Source organism: Chiloscyllium punctatum, chromosome 8, assembly GCF_047496795.1.
Source record: "Chiloscyllium punctatum isolate Juve2018m chromosome 8, sChiPun1.3, whole genome shotgun sequence".
In the NCBI taxonomy this organism is placed as follows: Eukaryota; Metazoa; Chordata; class Chondrichthyes; order Orectolobiformes; family Hemiscylliidae; genus Chiloscyllium; species Chiloscyllium punctatum.
This window is the reverse complement of record NC_092746.1, coordinates 35547096-35566101: the sequence shown is the minus strand read 5'-3', so window position 1 is coordinate 35566101 and position 19006 is coordinate 35547096. Positions and strand designations below refer to the sequence as shown.

The window sequence follows — 19006 nt, the reverse complement described above, 5'->3', positions numbered from 1 at the left end:
GAACATAAATAGAAAGCAGGAAACCCCAGCAGTGCTTTGTCTGCAGGCTCAGTGAAGATGTTACCTCGTATAGTGATGAAATGTCTGAAAATGAACCTTACAGCTCAGCGAGCAAACCTACATTCAAAACTTGCTAGCCCAAGCCTATTCAGCCTCTCTCTATAGCTCAAATCATCCCCCGGCATCATCCTTTTCTGAACCCTTTCAAGTTTCATAACATCCTTCAGAGAGGAGGGAGACTGGAATTGCACTCAATATTCCAAAAGTGGCCTAACCCATGTCCTTATTAGTGAGATTCTGAAATCCCTATTTAAAGTTTAAGGGGAAATTTGGGAAAGCTAAAGGTTCTAATATTTTCTATGATTGCTATACTTTCCCAACTTTCTGGCGATTTTCCCTTCCCAACTTTCTGCTCAATAATTGTATATTCTGATACATGGAGCAAATTTTATCTAAGCTGTATGTAGGAAAACTAACAATATTGGATGCAATATTGGTTTCATGCCCCTTTTGCTTGTGGTCTCTACTGAAGTCACTGAGGAGTTACAGACAGGATCTAACTGGCATTCCAATTAATCCCTATGCCTTTCTTTGACTAGCAAATTTCAGTTACACTCCCAGGAATGTGGCATGGAAGTTAGTCCATTTCTTATAATTAGTAACACTTTTTCATTGAAAAATCTTTCAAGCAAAACACAATTCGATTAGATTACTTAGTGTGTGGAAACAGGCTCTTCGGCCCAATAAGTCCACATTGCCCCTCCGAAGAGCAACCCACCCAGACCCATTCCCCTACGTTTACCCCTTCACCTAACGCTATGGGCAATTTAGTGTGACCAATTCACCTAATCTGCACATTTTTGGACTGTGGGAGGAAACTGGAGCACCCAGAGGAAACCCATGCAGACACTGGGAGAATGTGCAAACTCCAAACGGACAGTTGCCTGAGGCGGGAATTGAACCCGGGTCTCTGGTGCTGTGAGGTAGCAGTGCTAACCACTGTGCCAATTAGTTTTATATTATTGACATCAATCCTGTCTAAATGCCAATTGTTTATACTTTTTATTTTTGATTTGAGATATAATTAAACATTAGTGTTATATGATGGAGCGTGTTCCTTTCCCAGGAGAAAGTGAGGACTCCAGATGCTGGAGCTCAGTTGAGAGTGCAGTGCTGGAAAACGTCAATTCACCTGCCAGGCAGCATCCCAGGAGCAGGTGAATTGACGTTTTGGCCATAAGACCTTTATCATTCCTGATGATGGACTTATGCCCAAAACGTCGACTCACCTGCTCTTCAGGTGCTACCTGAGCTGCTGTGCTTTTCCAGCAATATACTCCTTTCCTATATGATATACCAGAATTTTATCGGGCAGGACTTAATCATTGTGTTCAGATTGATTCCAACAGAGAGAATGAACTATCACAGCGACAAACAAACGACGTATTCAGTCAAATATGAAAGAAAGCGGCTCACATTTATATTTACAACCTTAATTTCCCAAAGCCCTTTTCAGCCAATAAACTGAATGATAATGACTTGGAATTTGTTGTCCTTGAGGATGGTACAAGGAGAAACAGTATAAGATTTGAAAAGGAAATAGGATGAGTCCTTGAAAAGGAATAAACTTCCAAAACTATAGGGATTGATCAGGAGAATGGATATGACTGGATCACTCTATGGCAAGCCGGCATAGATTTGATGGGCCAAATGATAATCTCCTGTTGTGTGATAACTCTGACTTCTGAAGTGTAGTCACTGTTGTGATCTGGCCATCCATTTACCCACAGCAAGTTCGAATAGAGTAATTTAGAATGACCAATATCTCTGCTGTTCTTCAAAATAGTGACATGGGATCTTTAATGTCCAGCTTGGAAAGCAAAGAGGGTTTTGCTTTAACATTTCATCTGAAAGATGACATCCTGTGAAATTGTAGTGTAGTGCTAGGGTTCCTACCAAGATGTTATGCTCGAGCGTGTGAAATGAAACTTGAACCCAAAACCTTGTCATTAAGGCGAGAGTGCAACTCAACCACATTTGACATTATCGCCCATGAACATCTGCTTCAACCTGTATTTTCCTGATTTATCAGGTCTTGAGGAAAGGTTGTCTTAACTTTTTTTGGTCCTTTTAAAACAGGAATATCTGCATCGTTTGCTGTAAAGGTTTTTAAAGCATGGATGGCAGAAAAAGATGCAAATGCTGTTACCTCATCCCTCAAGAAATCCAACTTGGACAAGAGGCTGTTGGTGAGTATATCTGATTCAGGCATTTAGAACTGTGCATTCGTGCACCTTCATGAAAGACCAGGTTGAGATTCAATCCTGAAAATGTTAGCGAAGTTTGGGAGGAAAAAAAGAAATCACTACTGTGGAGAAAAGTTGACATCTGCATGTCATATTAGCAAAGACAGAGACAGATACCCATATAATTTGAGTATTACTGAAATATTTAATTTTAATTACATTTTGAAAATGCACATGAATATCCAAATCAAGTGATTATAATTTCTAAAATTGTGTGTCTCAGTTTGACTATTAGATTTAGATTACTTAGTGTGGAAACAGGCCCTTTGGCCCAACAAGTCCACACTGACCCGCCAAAGTGCACCCACCCAAACCCATTCCCCTACATTTTCCCCCTTCACCTAACACTATGGGCAATTTAGCATGGTCAATTCACCTAACCTGCACATTTTTGGACTATGGGAGGAAACCAGAGGAAACCCACGCAGACACTGGGAGAATGTGCAAACTCCACACAGTCAGTCGCCTGAGGTGGGAATTGAACCCGGGTCTCTGGTGCTGTGAGGTAGCAGTGCTAACCATTGTGCCACCGTGCCACCACTATATTGAATGAAGAGCCTTATATTAATGGGTGAATTAAGGGATTCATGAAAGGTGTAGACAGAGTTAATGGTAGGTGTCTTTTCCCCAGGATGGGGTATTTCAAGACTAGGGGGCACAATTTTAAGGTGAGAGAAGCAAGATTTTAAAAAAGACATGAGGGACAACTTTTTTACACAGGTGGTTTGTGTGTGGATTGAACTTGCTGAGGAAGTGGTGGATGAGAGTGTAAATACAATGTCTAAAAGACATTTAGATAAGCATATGAATAAGAAAGGTTTGGAGGGATGTGGGCCAGGAGCAAGCAGATGGGTCTAATTAAGTTTGGGATTATGTTCTGCATAGACTGGTTGTTTTTGAAAGGTGTGTCTCTGGGCTGTATGACTCTATTCTAAATTCAAGCTAGTGAAAAGCCTGCTGAGAGTTCCTTTTAAAGATTGAAACCTCTAAAACATTGGGAAGAGATCATTAAAGTAAGATTGCTTATTCTTCAATGCAGCAGCTAGTGAAGACAGTGAATAGCTGAGCCATAAGTATCCGAAAACTCCCAGGTTGAAGTCGTGGTCTTTGATCAATTGGTGAATGATCACGTTTGGCCGAAATTAGCGAAGTTCAATCAGCTTCAGCACTTGGGAAGGGGAGCTGAAAAGACCAGGTTCCAATAACCTATCTGAAAACGTTGATTTTCTTTTTTATATCTTAGATATTGGCACAATCTGATATTTTAGAATAAATCACAGTCTGAAACTAAGTATTTTGGACTTTATTCAATAATCAGCCATAATAAATATGAACCATGGGCAGTGAACAGTTTTACAATTGTGTAACATGTTTTTCCATCTCAGGAACTCTTCCCAGCGAACAAACAAAACTTCGAACATTTTGCAACATACTTCACAAATGCAGGTCTTAAAGAACTATCTGACTTTCTCAGAGTCCAGCAATCTCTGGGAACTCGCAAAGAGCTGCAAAAAGAACTTAAAGAAAAACTTTCTCAGGAATGCCCCATAAGAGAGGTATGTTATCCATGAGGTGGCTTGAAAAATTCAATATTCTAGTTGCCAGATAATTGGCTCATTCAGAGTAAATATTATAATTAGATCTCAAAAACATAGCTCCAAATCTGATAGAACCAGCCTTGTCATTTTTTTTTAAAAAGTGGAACTATGATGAACGAAGATATCGTTAAAAAAGGAAAGGGATCCTTTTTTGTCGAGAGTATTTGATTTGCAGCTAAGGGATGAAATCAAATGGAAAGGAGCTTGGGAGTTTAGGTAGCGGGCTGGATGTGGGAGTAATTTTGAGCTCTGCTCAACTCATAGCAGAGGTAGATTTAAACATGGGAACAGGATTGAGTTGCTTGAGAAATTGGGGAAGTCCTTGTACTTCACTGACCCATAAGTAACCCCACAACCCGAAGCAATATATTTTCTGATTCTGACCTTTTCAGAATCTATCTTTTTTGTGTACTGTTGGTGGCTGTGCTTTCAGTTACCTGGGTGCTCATCCCTGGACTACCCTCTTTACAGCTCTCCAACTACCATACTTTCTTCTGACCTTCCATCCCTTTGTTTACAATTTGTGTCTCAGTCAATATGTCAGTGTTTTGTTTTATAATGCATCTTTGAAATTTGGGATCTCTTGTTGTGTTAAAGGCACTAAGTAATATTTAGATTTACTTAGTGTGGAAACAGGCCCTTCGGCCCAACAAGTCCACACCACCCCGCCGAAGCGCAACCCACCCATACCCCTACATTTACCCCTTACCTAACACTACGGGCAATTTAGCATGGCCAATTCACCTGACCCGCACATCTTTGGACTGTGGGAGGAAACCGGAGCACCCGGAGGAAACCCACGCAGACACTGGAAGGAAGTGCAAACTCCACACAGTTCTGAGGCAGGAATTGAACCCGGGTCTCTGGCGCTGTGAGACAGCAGTGCTAACCACTGTGCCACCGTGCCGCCCATTTAAGTTTTCTTTTTGGAAAAATGCTTACTGGCTGGATTCAGTCCTATTTGCCTCCCGGATTTCCAGAGCCCAGGGAAACTCGGCTGCAACCTAAGACGTTGCTGTAGTTTGAGGCATTGAGCTTCAAAATATCTGTGGAGCATAACCACATGCACAAGTCTGTCAGCTGCACTGCGATCCCAAAGCAAAGCAAAGCCAAACCCTTGCTGTCAAAATTACATTGTTTCCTACATAGTACCTTAACCCCTAAAGGGAATGCTGAAAAACAAGCAACAACATGTGGATTAATTAAACTACATGCTTCTTTCTTAAAAAGGGATGTGCAGAATATATGGTGATGGTGTGTGTTTGCCCTTTTTGAGCTGAAATTTTTTTTTTAAGTGAGTAGTTTTCCTAATGTCCAACTAAGTTTAATTGATAGGTGCTTAATTAGTTGATCTCCATTGGAATGGTGCAAGAGGGATGACATTTGGCATCAGAATTTCTTGGCAAAAGAAGGGAAAAACAACCCCAGTGATCCTTGCAATAAATGTGAATGTGGCAACTTGATTGGGCACAGTTGTGATGCATCCTGAAGTTGTGTTGTCCAAGGTTGTATCAGTGTGGTTGGGGTTCGAGAGAGGAACTGGCATGAAAAATGTTCTGCACCAAATAGTCAAATTTTCAGGGAAGGGAATCAGGAGAAAGATTTTCCTCTTTCCATCTAAGTGGCTACTGCCAGACACTTATCATTTCACCTCAACCTATTGTCTTCAGATAGTCCTGTATGTCAAAGATGAGATGAAGAGAAACGACTTGCCTGAACAGGCAGTAATTGGACTTCTGTGGACCTGTGTAATGAATGCCGTTGAATGGAACAAGAAAGAGGAGCTGGTCACAGAACAAGCTCTGAAACATCTTAAGGTATCTACCTCCAAAGAATGAAACCTCTTCAGCATTTGGGTGTAAGAACTTGAGCTGGTAGATTCTTGAGAGTTTTTCATTCTTAATGAACTGTGATAATTGATTTAGAAGTGACTAGTGAAGCTAGAAAACATAAATATACTGAGTGTGGAATTTTGAAAACACGTGAGCTGTTTAAATAATTTACAAAAACTTGATAACACTCACTTGTGAACATTGTATTCTCAAAATTATGGTTAAAGGATTTGAAAATCCAAGTTTAAAAATGTTGCAATCCACTTTTCCAGCTTGCAACGATAAGGATAGTTGCTCCTCTCCCTTTTCCAGACTTTGTCTCCTGCTCCCTGTAATTGTGTACATGATTGCAAGCCTTATCTTGAGGCTGGGCACCTGAACTTAGCAGCTGGCTGGTATATGCAAGCCAGTTTTCTGCATGTTTCCCCATGGGAAGCTGACAAAGTAGCATTTCAGTCAAACCCCAGCGATGAAAGGGTGTTCAATTTAACCCATTTCGGAATGGATTTGAATAATTATCTGTTGGACAATGGATGTTATTGTTGACAATATTACTGTTTTTAAAATTAAAATGAGTACATTTTTGTCTTCAATGCTGTGCTCTGAACATTACATCAGGAATATGTGTTGGGAAAACCAATGAATCTGTTGCTGGTTTTACACACACACAAATGATGGATCGAAAATCATGCAAGACATATTCAAATCTCTGATATGTTACTGCAGTACTCATATGAACAGCATTTGAAGAAAAAAATGTACTGCAACTTACCTTAGTAATCTAAAACATTTGTGAGAAAGTTGGAATTTCTTAGTAATAATGAATGGTGGAGACGAACAGAGAGCTTTCTGTAGCTGACAAATGACTAAATACACTTGTAATCATTTTCAGCAATATGCACCACTCCTTGCAGTATTCAGTACCCAAGGTCAGTCAGAATTGACCCTACTGCAGAAGATTCAGGAATATTGCTATGACAATATCCATTTCATGAAGGCTTTCCAGAAGATCATTGTGCTTTTTTACAAAGGTATGATTTGAATTGGCAAGATTTAATCAAGGAGCAATCTATCACAGTACTGAACAGATGTACAGCACAGAAACAGACCCTTCAGTGCAACCTGTCCATGCCGACCAGATATCCCAACCCAATCTAGTCCCACCTGCCAGCACCTGGCCCATATCCCTAAAAGAGCTACCTATTCGTAGTGCCTTCCAAATCCCTCTTAAATGTTGCAATTGTACTAGCCTCCACTACTTCCTGTGGCAGCTCATTCCATACACGTGCCACCCTCTGCATGAAAAAGTTGCCCCATAGGTCTCTTTTATATCTTTCCCTCCTCAGCCTCGACCTCTGCCCTCTAGTTCTGGACTCCCCCACCCCAGGGAAAATACTTTGCCTATTTATCCTATCCATGTATCTCATGATTTTGTAAACCTCTATAAGGTCACCCCTCAGCCTCCAACACTCCAGGGAAAACAGCTGTAGCCTATTCAACCTCTCCCTGTAGCTCCAATCCTCCAACCCTGCCAACACCCTTGTAAATCTTTTCTGAGCCCTTTCAATTTCACAACATCTTTCCAATAGAAAAGAGACCAGAATTGCACGCAATATTCCAACAGTGGCCTAACCAATGTCCTGTACAGCCGCAACATGACCTCCCAACTCCTGCACTCAATACTCTGACCAATAAAGGAAAGCATACCAAATGCTGCCTTCACTATCCTATCTATCTGCGACTCCACTTTCAAGGAGCTATGAACTTGCACTCCAAGGTCTCTTTGTTCACCAACACTCCCTAGGACCTTACCATTAAGTGTATAAGTCTGGCCAATGTTTGCTTTCCCAAAATGCAGCACCTTACATTTATCTAAATTAAATTCCATCTGCCACTTCTCAGCCCATTGGCCCATCTGGTCAAGATCCTGTTGTAATCTGAGGTAACTTTCTTTGCTGTCCGCTACACCTCCAATTTTGGTGTCTTCTGCAAACTTACTAACTGTATCTCTTATGCTCCCGTACAAACCATTTATATAAATGATGAAAAGTAGTGGACCCAGCACCGATCCTTGTGGCACTCCACTGGTCATAGGCCTCCAGTCTGAAAAACAACCCTCCACCACCACCCTCTGTCTTCTACCTTGGATCTAGTTCTGAATCCAAATGATTAGTTCTCCCTGTATTCCATAAGATCTAACTTTGCTAACCAGTCTCCCATGGGGAACCTTGTCGAATACATTAGTGAAGTCCATATAGATCACATCTATCACTCTGCCCTTATCGATCCTCTTTGTTACTTCAAAAAACTTAATCAAGTTTATGAGACATGGTTTCCCATGCACAAAGCCATGTTGGCTATCCCTAATCAGTCCTTGCCTTTCCAGATACATCCTGTCCCTCGGGATTCCCTCCAACAACTTGCCCACCACAAATGTCAGGCTCACTGGTCTATAGTTCCCTGGCTTGTCCTTACCACCTTTCTTAAACAGTGGCACCACGTTCGCCAACCTCCAGTCTTCTGGCACCTCACCTGTGACTATCGATGATACAAATGCCTCAGCAAGAGGCACAGCAATCACTTTTCTAGCTTCCCACAGAGTCCTTGGGTACACCTGATCAGATTTATCCACTTTTGTGCGTTTCAAGACATCTAGCACTTACTCCTGTGTAATATGGATATTTTTCAAGATATCACCATCTATTTCCTTACATTCTATCTTCCATGTCTTTTTCCACAGTGAATACTGATACAACATACTTGTTTAGTATATTCTCCATCTCCTATGGCTCCACACAAAGGCCACCTTGCTGATCTTTGAGGGCCTAGATTAGAGTGGTGCTGGAAGAGCACAGCAGGTCAGGCAGAATCCGAAGAGCAGAAAATCGACATTTCGGGCAAAAGCCCTTCATCATTCCAGCATCAGCAGTTTTCACTTTTGCCTACCTGATCTTTTGAGGGGCCCTATTCTCTCCCTAGCTAATCTTTTGTCCTTGACGTAAAAATCCTTTGGATTCTTCTTAACTCCATTTGCCAAAGCTATCTCATGTCCCCTTTTTGCCCACCTGATTTCTCTCAAGTTTACTCATACTGCTTTCACTCGATCTATCCTGTCTATAGCTGACATATGCTTCCTTCTTTTTCTTAAACAAATCCTCAATTTATTTAGTCATCCAGCATTCCCTATACCTCCCAGCCTTTCCTTTCACCCTAACAGGAACGTACTGTCTCTGGACTCTGGTTATCTCATTTCTGAAGGCTTCCTATTTTCCAGCCGACCCTTTACCTGCCAACATCTACGCCCAATCAGCTTTTGAAAATTGTTGCCTAAGACCATCAAAATTGGTCTTTCCCCAATTTAGAACTTCAACTTTTAGATCTGGTCTATCCTTTTCCATCGCTATTTTGAAACTACTAGAATTATGGTCGCTGGCCCCAAAGTGCTCCCCCACTGACACCTCAGTCACTTGCCCTGCCTTATTTCCCAAGAGTAGGTCAAGTTTTGCACCTTCTCTCGTAGGTACATCCAAATATTGAATCAGAAAAGTTTCTTGTACGCACTTAACAAATTCCCCTCTCAACACTATGGCAGTCCCAATCAATGTTTGGAAAGTTAAAATCCCTTACCATAACCACACTGTTATTCTTACAGATAGCTGAGATCTCCTTACAAGTTTGTTTCTCAATTTTCCTCTGACTATTAGGGGGTCTATAATACAATCCCAGTAAGGTGATCATCCTTTTTTTTAATTTCTCAGTTTCACCCAAGTAACTTCCCTGGATGAATTTCTGGAAGTATCCTCCCTCAGTACAGTTGTAATGCTATCCCTTATCAAAAATGCCACTCCCACCGCCCCCCCACCCCCCCAACTTGCCTCCCTTTCTATCCTTCCTGTAGCATTTATATCTGGAACATTAAGCTGCTAGTCCTGCCCATCCCTGAGCCATGTTTCTGTAATTGCTATGATATCCCAGTCCCATGTTCTTAACCATGCCCTGAGTTCATCTGCCCTCCCTGCTAGGCCTCTTGCATTGAAATAAATGCAGTTTAATGTGTCAGTCCTACCTTGTTCTCTTTGTCCCTGCCCTGACTGTTTTGACTCGCTTCTGTTCTCAGCTGTACCCGTCTCAGATCGATCTCTTTCCTCACTATCTCCCTGTGTCCCACCCCCCACCTTACTAGTTTAGATCCTCCCAAGCAGTTCTAGCAAATTTCCCTGCCAGGTATATTAGTCCCCTTCCAATTTAGGTGCAATTCATCCTTCTTGTACAGGTCACTTCTACCCCAAAACAGCTTCCAATGATCCAAAAATATGAATCTTTCTTCCATACACCAGCTCCTCAGCCATGCATTTGTCTGCTCTATCCTCCTATTCCTGCCCTCACTGACTCATATCACCAGGAGTAATCCAGATATTACTACCCTTGAGGACCTCCTTTTTAAATTTCTGCCTAACTCTCTGTAATCTCCCATCAGAAGCTCAACCTTTCCCCTTCCTATGTTGTTTCTAATGTGGAAAATGACCTCTTGCTGGCCTCTCTCCCACTCGAACATTCTGCACCTCTGAGACTTTCTTGATCCTGGCACCAGGGAAGCAACACACCATTCTGATTTTTCGCTGCTGGCTGCAGAAGTGTCTATCTGTACCTCGGACTAGAGAATCCCCTAACACAATCTATCTCTTGGAACCCAACTCACCTCTCATTACATTAGAGCCAGTCTCCATACCAGAAACTTGGCTGTTCATGCTATGTTCCCCTGAGAATCCATCACCTCCAACATTTTCCAAAACTGCATGCTTGTTTTGGGGTTAGCCCCAGAAGACTCCTGCCTACCTCTTACCTTTCCTAGAGTTAACCCATCTATGTGACTGTATCTGAGACTTCCACCTCTCACCCCCCCCCCCCCCCCCCACCACCACCACTTCCTATAACTGCCATCCATCACATCCCATCCCTCTTGTAAATTCCTCATTGCCTCTTGCTGCCTCTCCAGCTGATCCATTCGATCTGATAGGATTCATAACCAATGGCATTTATTGCAGATATAATCCCCAGTAACCCGTAAACTCCCTAAACTCCCACATCTGACAAGAAGAGCATATCACTCTACAAAGGGCCACTTTTGGTTTTTATTCCTCTACAAAACATGCTCCAAGTTAAATTAATACATATGGCTTATATTTTAAGTTTAATTAAGAGTAGTTAATGTCTGTCATAAACTTGCATCTTGCAATTATTTTCAGATTGTATAAATTAATTACTTTTACATGTGGGAGCCAAGTGTGGGTAGCACCAAATGACTGACTAATAGATTTACTGAGGTAAATCATGAATAATTAGTTTCAGCTAAGCTTAGATTTGAAATGCTATAGGAGGAAGGTACAAACTGGCAAAGATGAGCTCTTGTGGTCATAGAAGACAAATCATTGGTGTTGAAGGCCTCATTTGCACAAACTTATTTTTCTACAGAGTTAAAAATTGTTTATGGGAGAAATCAGGTATTTGACATAAAGGAGACAAAGTAAGCTTTTTGGAAATGGAAGGAATCAATGAACAAAGGCAAGAGTTATGACAGATAAAGGGAGGTGTTGCTATCACAGGTGGTAACAATTCAACTGAACTTTTTAAAAAAAATTATAATGTAAGAATTGAAAGAACACACAAATACAATATCTATGCAGTGCAAACAATTTCCTTAATTTTCCAGCATCGGGTGGCACAGTGGGTCAGTGGTTAGAACAGCTGCCTCACAGTGCCAGAACCCAGGTTGAATTACAGCCTGGATAACTATGGAGTTTGCATGTTCTCCCCATGCCGGCATGGGTTTCTGCCAGGACTCCGATTTCTCCCCACAGTCCAAACTTGTGTAGGCTAGGTGGATTAGCCATGGTAAATGTGGGGTTATGGTGATAGGCTAGGGTCTGAGTTGGGAGGTCAATGCAGACTCAATTGGCAAATAGCCTCTTTCTGCACGGTAAGGATTCTTTTTTGCAGTATTCTCTGGCGAATCTGATTAAACATTGACCCTACACTAAAGATTCAGGAATGCTGCACTAGTGTCTATTTCACTTTAGCTTAATTTCCACTTGATTTGTATAATATCAGTCATGACCCCTGAACGTCCTAAAGGTCTCTACAGCCAACTCATTTATTTATTGAAGCATGTCACTGATTTAATGTAGGAAATGCAAGAGAATGCTTTTTGGTATCGTTTGAGAGGGTTAAGTCATCAGCTTCAGACATTGCATTGAAATTGTTAACCTCTGAGATTTGAAGTATAGGAATCATCAAAAGAAAGTATGATACATTGGATGTCAAGCAGAGGTGGTGTGAAGAGACTTAACAAAGGGACAAAACAGTGCATTAGATCATAATAGAAATCTGAAAATCATATTTGAGCAGATGGCAGATGTTCATTAACATAGCATTAGGAGGAGAGAGTATAATGGTGTCCTGCTGAAACTTCTACTAAGGTGTTAAAGCAATCATACTATTGCATTTCAAATACTTTGATTGCAGGATCTTACATAATTCACTGGAGTTAGAAGGATTACGTAGATCAAGAAACATGTTGAAGTGTTTTCATCTCTGCAGATTTTCCATCCGTTTGCCTGCCTTTGGCTCAGGCTGCACTGAAACTCTTGGTAGGATACAACCAGATGGGTGACATCACCCTGATCCTGTGCATCACTGAAGTCATTATGAAAGCATGAGCTCTCGACTTGTAAACGGGTTATTCATATATGAATCCCATCAAAACTAATCCTCACTTTGTTCTCGACCAATACCAAGAATGTGTTCTTACAGTAGGGCAGTTGAATAGCAACCCTAAAGATTTATTTTCTACCTGGTCTAGAGAAACTTTCTCGGTTACCTTTCTCAATGTCTACTGATGTCCCATTTCCCCAAAATTGTTGCACATTTCATTCCTAAAATAATCTTGTGTGCAACCTATCACTACCGGCAGGACTGAAATGAAAGGCTGTCCCTTTTCAAATATCCTAAAATTAATTTTGGAATGGCATTTGTACTGTGGCATTATAACACTTAATTATTGTCAATGCCCTTAAATTTGTTTCATGGTATGCCTTTAAATACACCTGTTCTTCAAATCATCAAAAAGGTTTTAGGTTTTTTGGTTCTTTAGTCAGAAGTGAGCATTGTCGAATTAGCTGCTGAGTACAATTTAGAGAGAGAGTGCACTTTTGCTCCTATTTGTCAGTGGTAGTTGAAGTGTGTATTTCAGGCAGTGGATGGGTGATGACCAAGTGTATTACTTTGTTTTGGATTATGTGCTGCTGATTATGGTTTTGGAGCTGCACTCTTGCAGCCAAATGTAGAATTTTATATCACTTTCTTGACATGGCTTGTAAAAGAAGGATGGACTCTGGGGAATCAGGCAAGTTACTCACTACAGAATTCCCAATCTCTGACTTGATGTTGAAACTACAGTGTCTGTATGGCTGTTGCAGCTAAGTTGCTGTTCAATAGTTAACACCATCTCCTCCTCCTACCTCCTCCCTTCCCCTCCCCCACCCACCCAAATTAATGGGTGCTAGAAAATTAGCCAGGGTTAGTTGTCTAAATCAGTTTTATTTCCCTATTGAATTGTTGTTTGAATTAAGTTATAGTCAGTTTATAAAAGGCACTGTGAGAATCTTCTGCGTGATATAATTCTTTCAGTAAACTGCTCCCCAGTAATTATCTATGAAGAAATATTGAATTTGTTAAAATTCAAGGACGATTTGTGCAAATGGTGGGGTTAGGCTACCTGACAGCACTGTGCAGAAGTCAGTACAAGCAACATTCCTTGTAAAAAGGAGTCCATCGTTTTAAGTTGCAGAAAATTCCATTCAGGGGACCTTTATTCATTCCCAGAAAATGTCCTGTGAAAGCCTGTCACACTTGGTTGTTGCTGTTTAAAAGATTAAATGGTGGCTATAAATTGGTATTGTACAAGATTCCATTATTAATAAAGATCCAGCTATACCAATACTGATACCTACTTAGATCTCAAATTTTGAAGTTGTAGGAAGGAGTGTAGAAGGGTAAAATTTCCCATGAGAAGATTGTTTTCTATCCTTCCAGTTTTTGGCAAAGGCAAGGTAGAAAATTAACCAATGTCATTTTGAGGATAACACTTAAAAATGTGTACTTGCCTCCTGAGGTTATTTCTGGAGCAGTTTATATGCTGCTGAAAATCTTTGTACAGAGTTGCTGAATCTTGTTCGAACTTTAATATCAACTCCCAGACAGTGGGTTTGGAAGGAAGAAACTTTTTTTGTGCTGGTTGCAGTGTGTAACAGCTGGATCCAAACGAGCAGTCTGAAAACATCCTCTTTATTGTGACCTACATTCATTGGTATGAGTTGAATCATTTTTAGCTGGTAATAGTTGCAGGTTGAGGTGATGCCATGAACTGAAATTTTCAGCTTCCTTTGAAACTTTGCCTACCGTTCACAAGTGTTATAAGATTGCAAGCACCTATATATGCCCTGTTATGTTAGCTTTCTGAAGAAGCTAAAAGAGGCTATTTTATGGATCCAAATTGAAGTGGTCACTGTGACCCGATCAAAATATTTTAATGAGCTTTCATCGCTCTAAGCAAGGTTAGCAAACAAGGTCAAAGTATGAACCTGACCAATAGCGTTATAACCATCTGGTACTTGAGCAATATCTCTGCCACATGATCCTCCCTATACTTAGTGTGGCCTAGCAAAAGTCCTTTTGCAGGATGAGTGATTAATGACAAGGGCATCTGTTAGAGCTGTTGCAGTTAGAGTAGCACAATTACGAACACTCTGCTGAGTCAATAGCCTTTAAATATCACCCAGCATCTGTGTTGGTCCATTAGGAAGAGACGATCAACTTGGCATCTAATGTGTTGTGTGAATTCAGTAGCTGTCATCAAAGGAGAATGGCAGCATTTTTATTTTGCTAGAGATTTTAAAAATTACTGACATTGTGTTAACTGTTTTGAATCACAGCTGATGTCCTGAGTGAAGAAGCCATCCTAAAATGGTATAAGGAAGCACATGTTCCCAAAGGCAAAAGTATGTTTCTTGAGCAAATGAAGAAATTTGTTGAATGGCTACAAAATGCTGAAGAAGGTAAAATTTGTCTATTTCTGTGTCTTTGCAAGGCCATAGAATATCACTACTTCCCTGCACCAAATTCCATACCCTTGACAAATACCAATGTTAAAATAAGTAGTGCTGTTATTCTTTTTAAATAGTCAGTTTACTCTGACTTTCTTTAAGTGAAAACAATAAAGCTATGACATTTTAAAATATGCCTGATTCTGCCATTAGTGAAAATCTTTGGACAGAGTTGCTGAATCTTGTATTGCTTGACTGTTTGAACTTCAGTATCAACTCCCAGATGGTGAGTTGGAAGGGGAGAAACCTTTAATGCTGGGTGCAGTGTGTAACAGCTGGAACCAAATTAGCAGCCTGAAATCATCATTATTTTGACATACATTCAGCCACTGCTTATTCATTGGTGTGAGTTGAATCATTTTTACTGTGCAATCATAATTGCACTTTCTAACCTCAAACTGCAAAAGTGTATGCAGACGGTATAAGTATAAACTGGAAGTCAAGTTTGCCAAATTCTAGACATTAGATCTTCTCTTTCTATACTGTCGTAGTGTTTCAGAGTGAAGTATATTGACAGGGCTTAAATCTGAATTAATGATCAAGTTGTCCAATGCAGATTTGAAAACTAAATTAAAAGATATCATGGTAGATAAGCATTGCAAATGTTTAAAGAATTGACTCATTATATATTATATTCTCTTACAGAATAAAACCCCACTGTAAAAGAGGTTTGAATTACTACAAAAATTTAATGTAATCTTGCATTTAAAAAAAGAGGCTGATAATGTTGTCAAAAATTGTAGTAAGCCTGAGGATTGGGAGAAGTTTAGAATTCAAATGAAAGCAAAGAAATCGGTAAATGTCAAAATGGAATATGATAAATGAACAAAACACACAGGATAATAAATGGTTTTCAGGGCATGCAAAGGAAAAGTTTGGCAAAAGGAATTGCTGATTCCTTGGCAGCAAACAGAAGTTTTAGTGGAGGAACAGATTAGGTTAGAGAACTATTCCTGTGGGTTGAAACTGAGCAAAAGTAACCCCATTATTCAAGAACAAAAAAACTAAATAGTTCCTATTTAGGCCAGTTTGTTAGACATCAGTAGCAGAGGAAGGATTAAAATCTATTGCCAAGGGCTATAAATTAGCAACAAGACCTGACAGGTTAGTTTGTATTTATGAGAGAACAATCATGTTTGACATATCTATTGAGTTTAAGGTTTTAATGAGTGAAGTTAATGAAAGGAAACCAATAATGTTCTGCAAATTCTCAAAAAGCATTCATGAAATGGTTGAAAAATCCATTAGTATGGAGTGAGGATTAGAAGGTAATCTTTAGAATTTTATGCTGCAGAGAGCTGTGGAGGCTCGTTGAAGACTAAGACTGATCATTTTTTTGGATACTAATAGAATTAAGGGATATGGAGTGTAGGATTGGTGTAGATCAAGCATGATTCTTTGGAATGATAAAATTGTCATGATCTTAGCAGACCATAGGGCTGCTTTCTCATTCGAGAGATGACTGGTGGTGGGTTAACCTGAAAGTCACCATGCCTTCGGTAAGGGGAGAGGTTGAGTAAGGTCAATGGGCCAAATCCCATATTCCTGTTCCCCATAAGAACAAATTTACAAGATTCGGTCCTTTAATAAATTCTACAAATTTTGTCTGCAGTCCCTAAATATGACTTCCAGAAATTTCTGGATAAATTTTATTGGGGATCTAGATTACTCAGAACAGACATGTCTCTGAGCACTGAGAAAAAAGCCACACCACATTCCGAAAGTGTGGCCATGGAAACTTTGCTGAAAACAAAGATTCACTGTTGATCTTTCCATCAGTTCAAGAGCATATAACTGTCATTGCCATGCTGCAAAGTATCAAGAGATTTAACGAGGACTTTTTGTAAACCATTTCACTGACCTTAGAGGATCACTGTTTCATAACAATTTTTAGGATGATTACGTTGGCAACCTGTGTCTGTAGTTTTATTCAAATTTCAACATTTCAAAACTGCTGTTTGTATTCAGCAGGTGAGGCAGTATCTGTGGAGGAAAATAATTCATTAACTTTGCAAGCACTGAGATGCTATCAAAATTGGTGGATGCTGATGAGAACCAGCCTTTTTTTAAAAAAAAAGAATGGAGAAATGGAAGGGGCAGGGCAGACACTTCACAGGAGCTAATTGATTCAGGGGAAACTAGTGGGAATGGAGAAACTTCAGGAGCCTCGGAAAATCTTATCTAAGCTCTTCAGATTTTACTTATTATCTGACCTGTTATCTTGCTAGCTTGCGAGGATGAACCAATTCTTTTCTTTCAAATAAATCTTGATTGATTGTGGGATGTCTTCAATTAATGTCTGGATCAAAATTGGAGTTAAGTTCCGTTGGACCTTCCTTAGAAACGAACTAAAATGTTCCACTTGTCCCAAATAAGTTGAAATGCAGTACTTTTAAATGACTAACTTCCTACACTGATAAATAACTTTCAAATATATTTGAACATCAAGAAGAGAAGTGTAACATTTTATTCAGTGTCCAGTTGTGGATTCACAGAATGGCATTGGCAACCTTCAGCTTGGTGCCCAGACTACTGTGGGCTTGGACCTGTGCCAGGAGACCTTTTTTGCTCTTCAGGCTCCAGACCACCTACTTGGGTTGTTGCTTGTTCCTGGCTGCATAATAGTTGCTGCTTGGTGTCATCTTAGAGGGATCCCTATTTGCTGGCCCGTTCCACCTCCCAGGTTCTGCTCAGACCACTGGTGGAGCTGTCCGTCTCAGTTGTCTGGGAGGACCGGGCCATCCTCCTGACCAATGGGGGGTGTTGGTCGTGACTGGGCTTGTTGGCTCCCCTCTGTCTGTTTCTCTGTAGGATGGAGGCTGTTGAGACTCTACAAACAAAATCAATATTTCTCATTCACTCTTCAGATTATAAATAGTGGGGATAAGATGTAACAAAATTGTTTTTTAAAGTAATCAACCTAACTACTATATACATTTGATTTTTCTTTCTAGAATCTGAATCAGCAGAAGGTGAAGACGATTAGCAATGGAGCTTGACCAAGCACAACATTAGTTTGTGAGGGTCTGTTCCCTTGCATTTATGGTTTCAGTAGAAGAGATTGATTGATTCCAAATCAAATGGAAACTATAGGATAGCCTGCCTTATGTGTAGAAGAACTGATGTGAAATAACGGAGCTCTGAAGCATTACCCGCTTCTGAAATTCCACTCTGGAGGCTATATGCTATAACTTAGTAAAACTATTTAAAAGGAGCATTGTAGCCTAAAATGAAATAAGTTTGATCTTCTAGCATAATTTTCAAATTCTGTGAACTTTACACTTCTATTGTAGCCTTTTGATTTGTCCACATTTGTAGTTTATTAACTGTTTGTGAATATGTAATTTGACACTAGAATTTTTTGAATAAACATTTTTGTATTTTAAAAAATACGTCAGGAGGTCTTGTACCTTCTAGTACAGGGCACGTTCCCTGCTGTTTTTGTCAGTTGTCTCTGCAAACAAATTATATTTTTGAAGATTTTGGTTTTTCTTTTGGAAGGTATTGAAGAGTTTCTGAACACCACCTTAACACTGGGTAGCTTATCCTAATGTTGTGAATAATTCCTGTTTGTAATAGGCCTGTCAAAGTACAGAGAGTGGTTGATGTTCAAAAGGCAGTAAAAGAGAATTTAAGCCAGGTCACAAAAACAAACAACTTACACAACATCTGAAAATTCTGTGAAAATGCAGCTAAAGTAGTGGGTATAGAAAATATGGCAATGGCATAGAATATTAAAAGCAGAAGGTCAACCAAAGATTGTCAGTTCATATGTAATATCTTCCTGGAATAAAACATTTCAAAATAAAATGTCAAATTTAAGACATCAGATCTTAAGTAAATGTGGGCTGGATTATACAGTCAGCAGCACGGTCACCACTCGCACAAAGAAATATGCCTTTTAGTTGGTTTGTAGACTGCCGTGAATACTTCCACCTCTTCCTACAGCAGCAGGCCTAGCAGCATGACGTGTTGCTATGGAGCTAGCAATGTCACAAACTAAAGACGTGCCCTTTTGAGATTAATCTTTGTTCACTCTGCTGCACAAAACATTAAGGTTTTACAATGATATTTTATTTTTGTGGGATGATTCTGTGCACCTATTGCCA

General features: G+C 40.0%; 1 protein-coding gene across 1 annotated transcript in view; it reads left to right on the top strand.

Annotated features, from left to right (window-relative positions):
- bzw2 (basic leucine zipper and W2 domains 2) overlaps positions 1–18289 on the top strand; it is a 76510-nt gene extending 58221 nt beyond the window's left edge. Inside the window, exons 7-12 of the mRNA XM_072575370.1 lie at positions 2140–2249; positions 3692–3862; positions 5575–5721; positions 6629–6767; positions 14727–14849; positions 17852–18289. Coding sequence (XP_072431471.1) covers positions 2140–2249; positions 3692–3862; positions 5575–5721; positions 6629–6767; positions 14727–14849; positions 17852–17883 — 722 coding nt within the window. The 3' untranslated portion in view covers positions 17884–18289. The remainder of the gene's footprint in view (positions 1–2139; positions 2250–3691; positions 3863–5574; positions 5722–6628; positions 6768–14726; positions 14850–17851) is intronic.
- Positions 18290–19006: the final 717 nt, after the last annotated feature.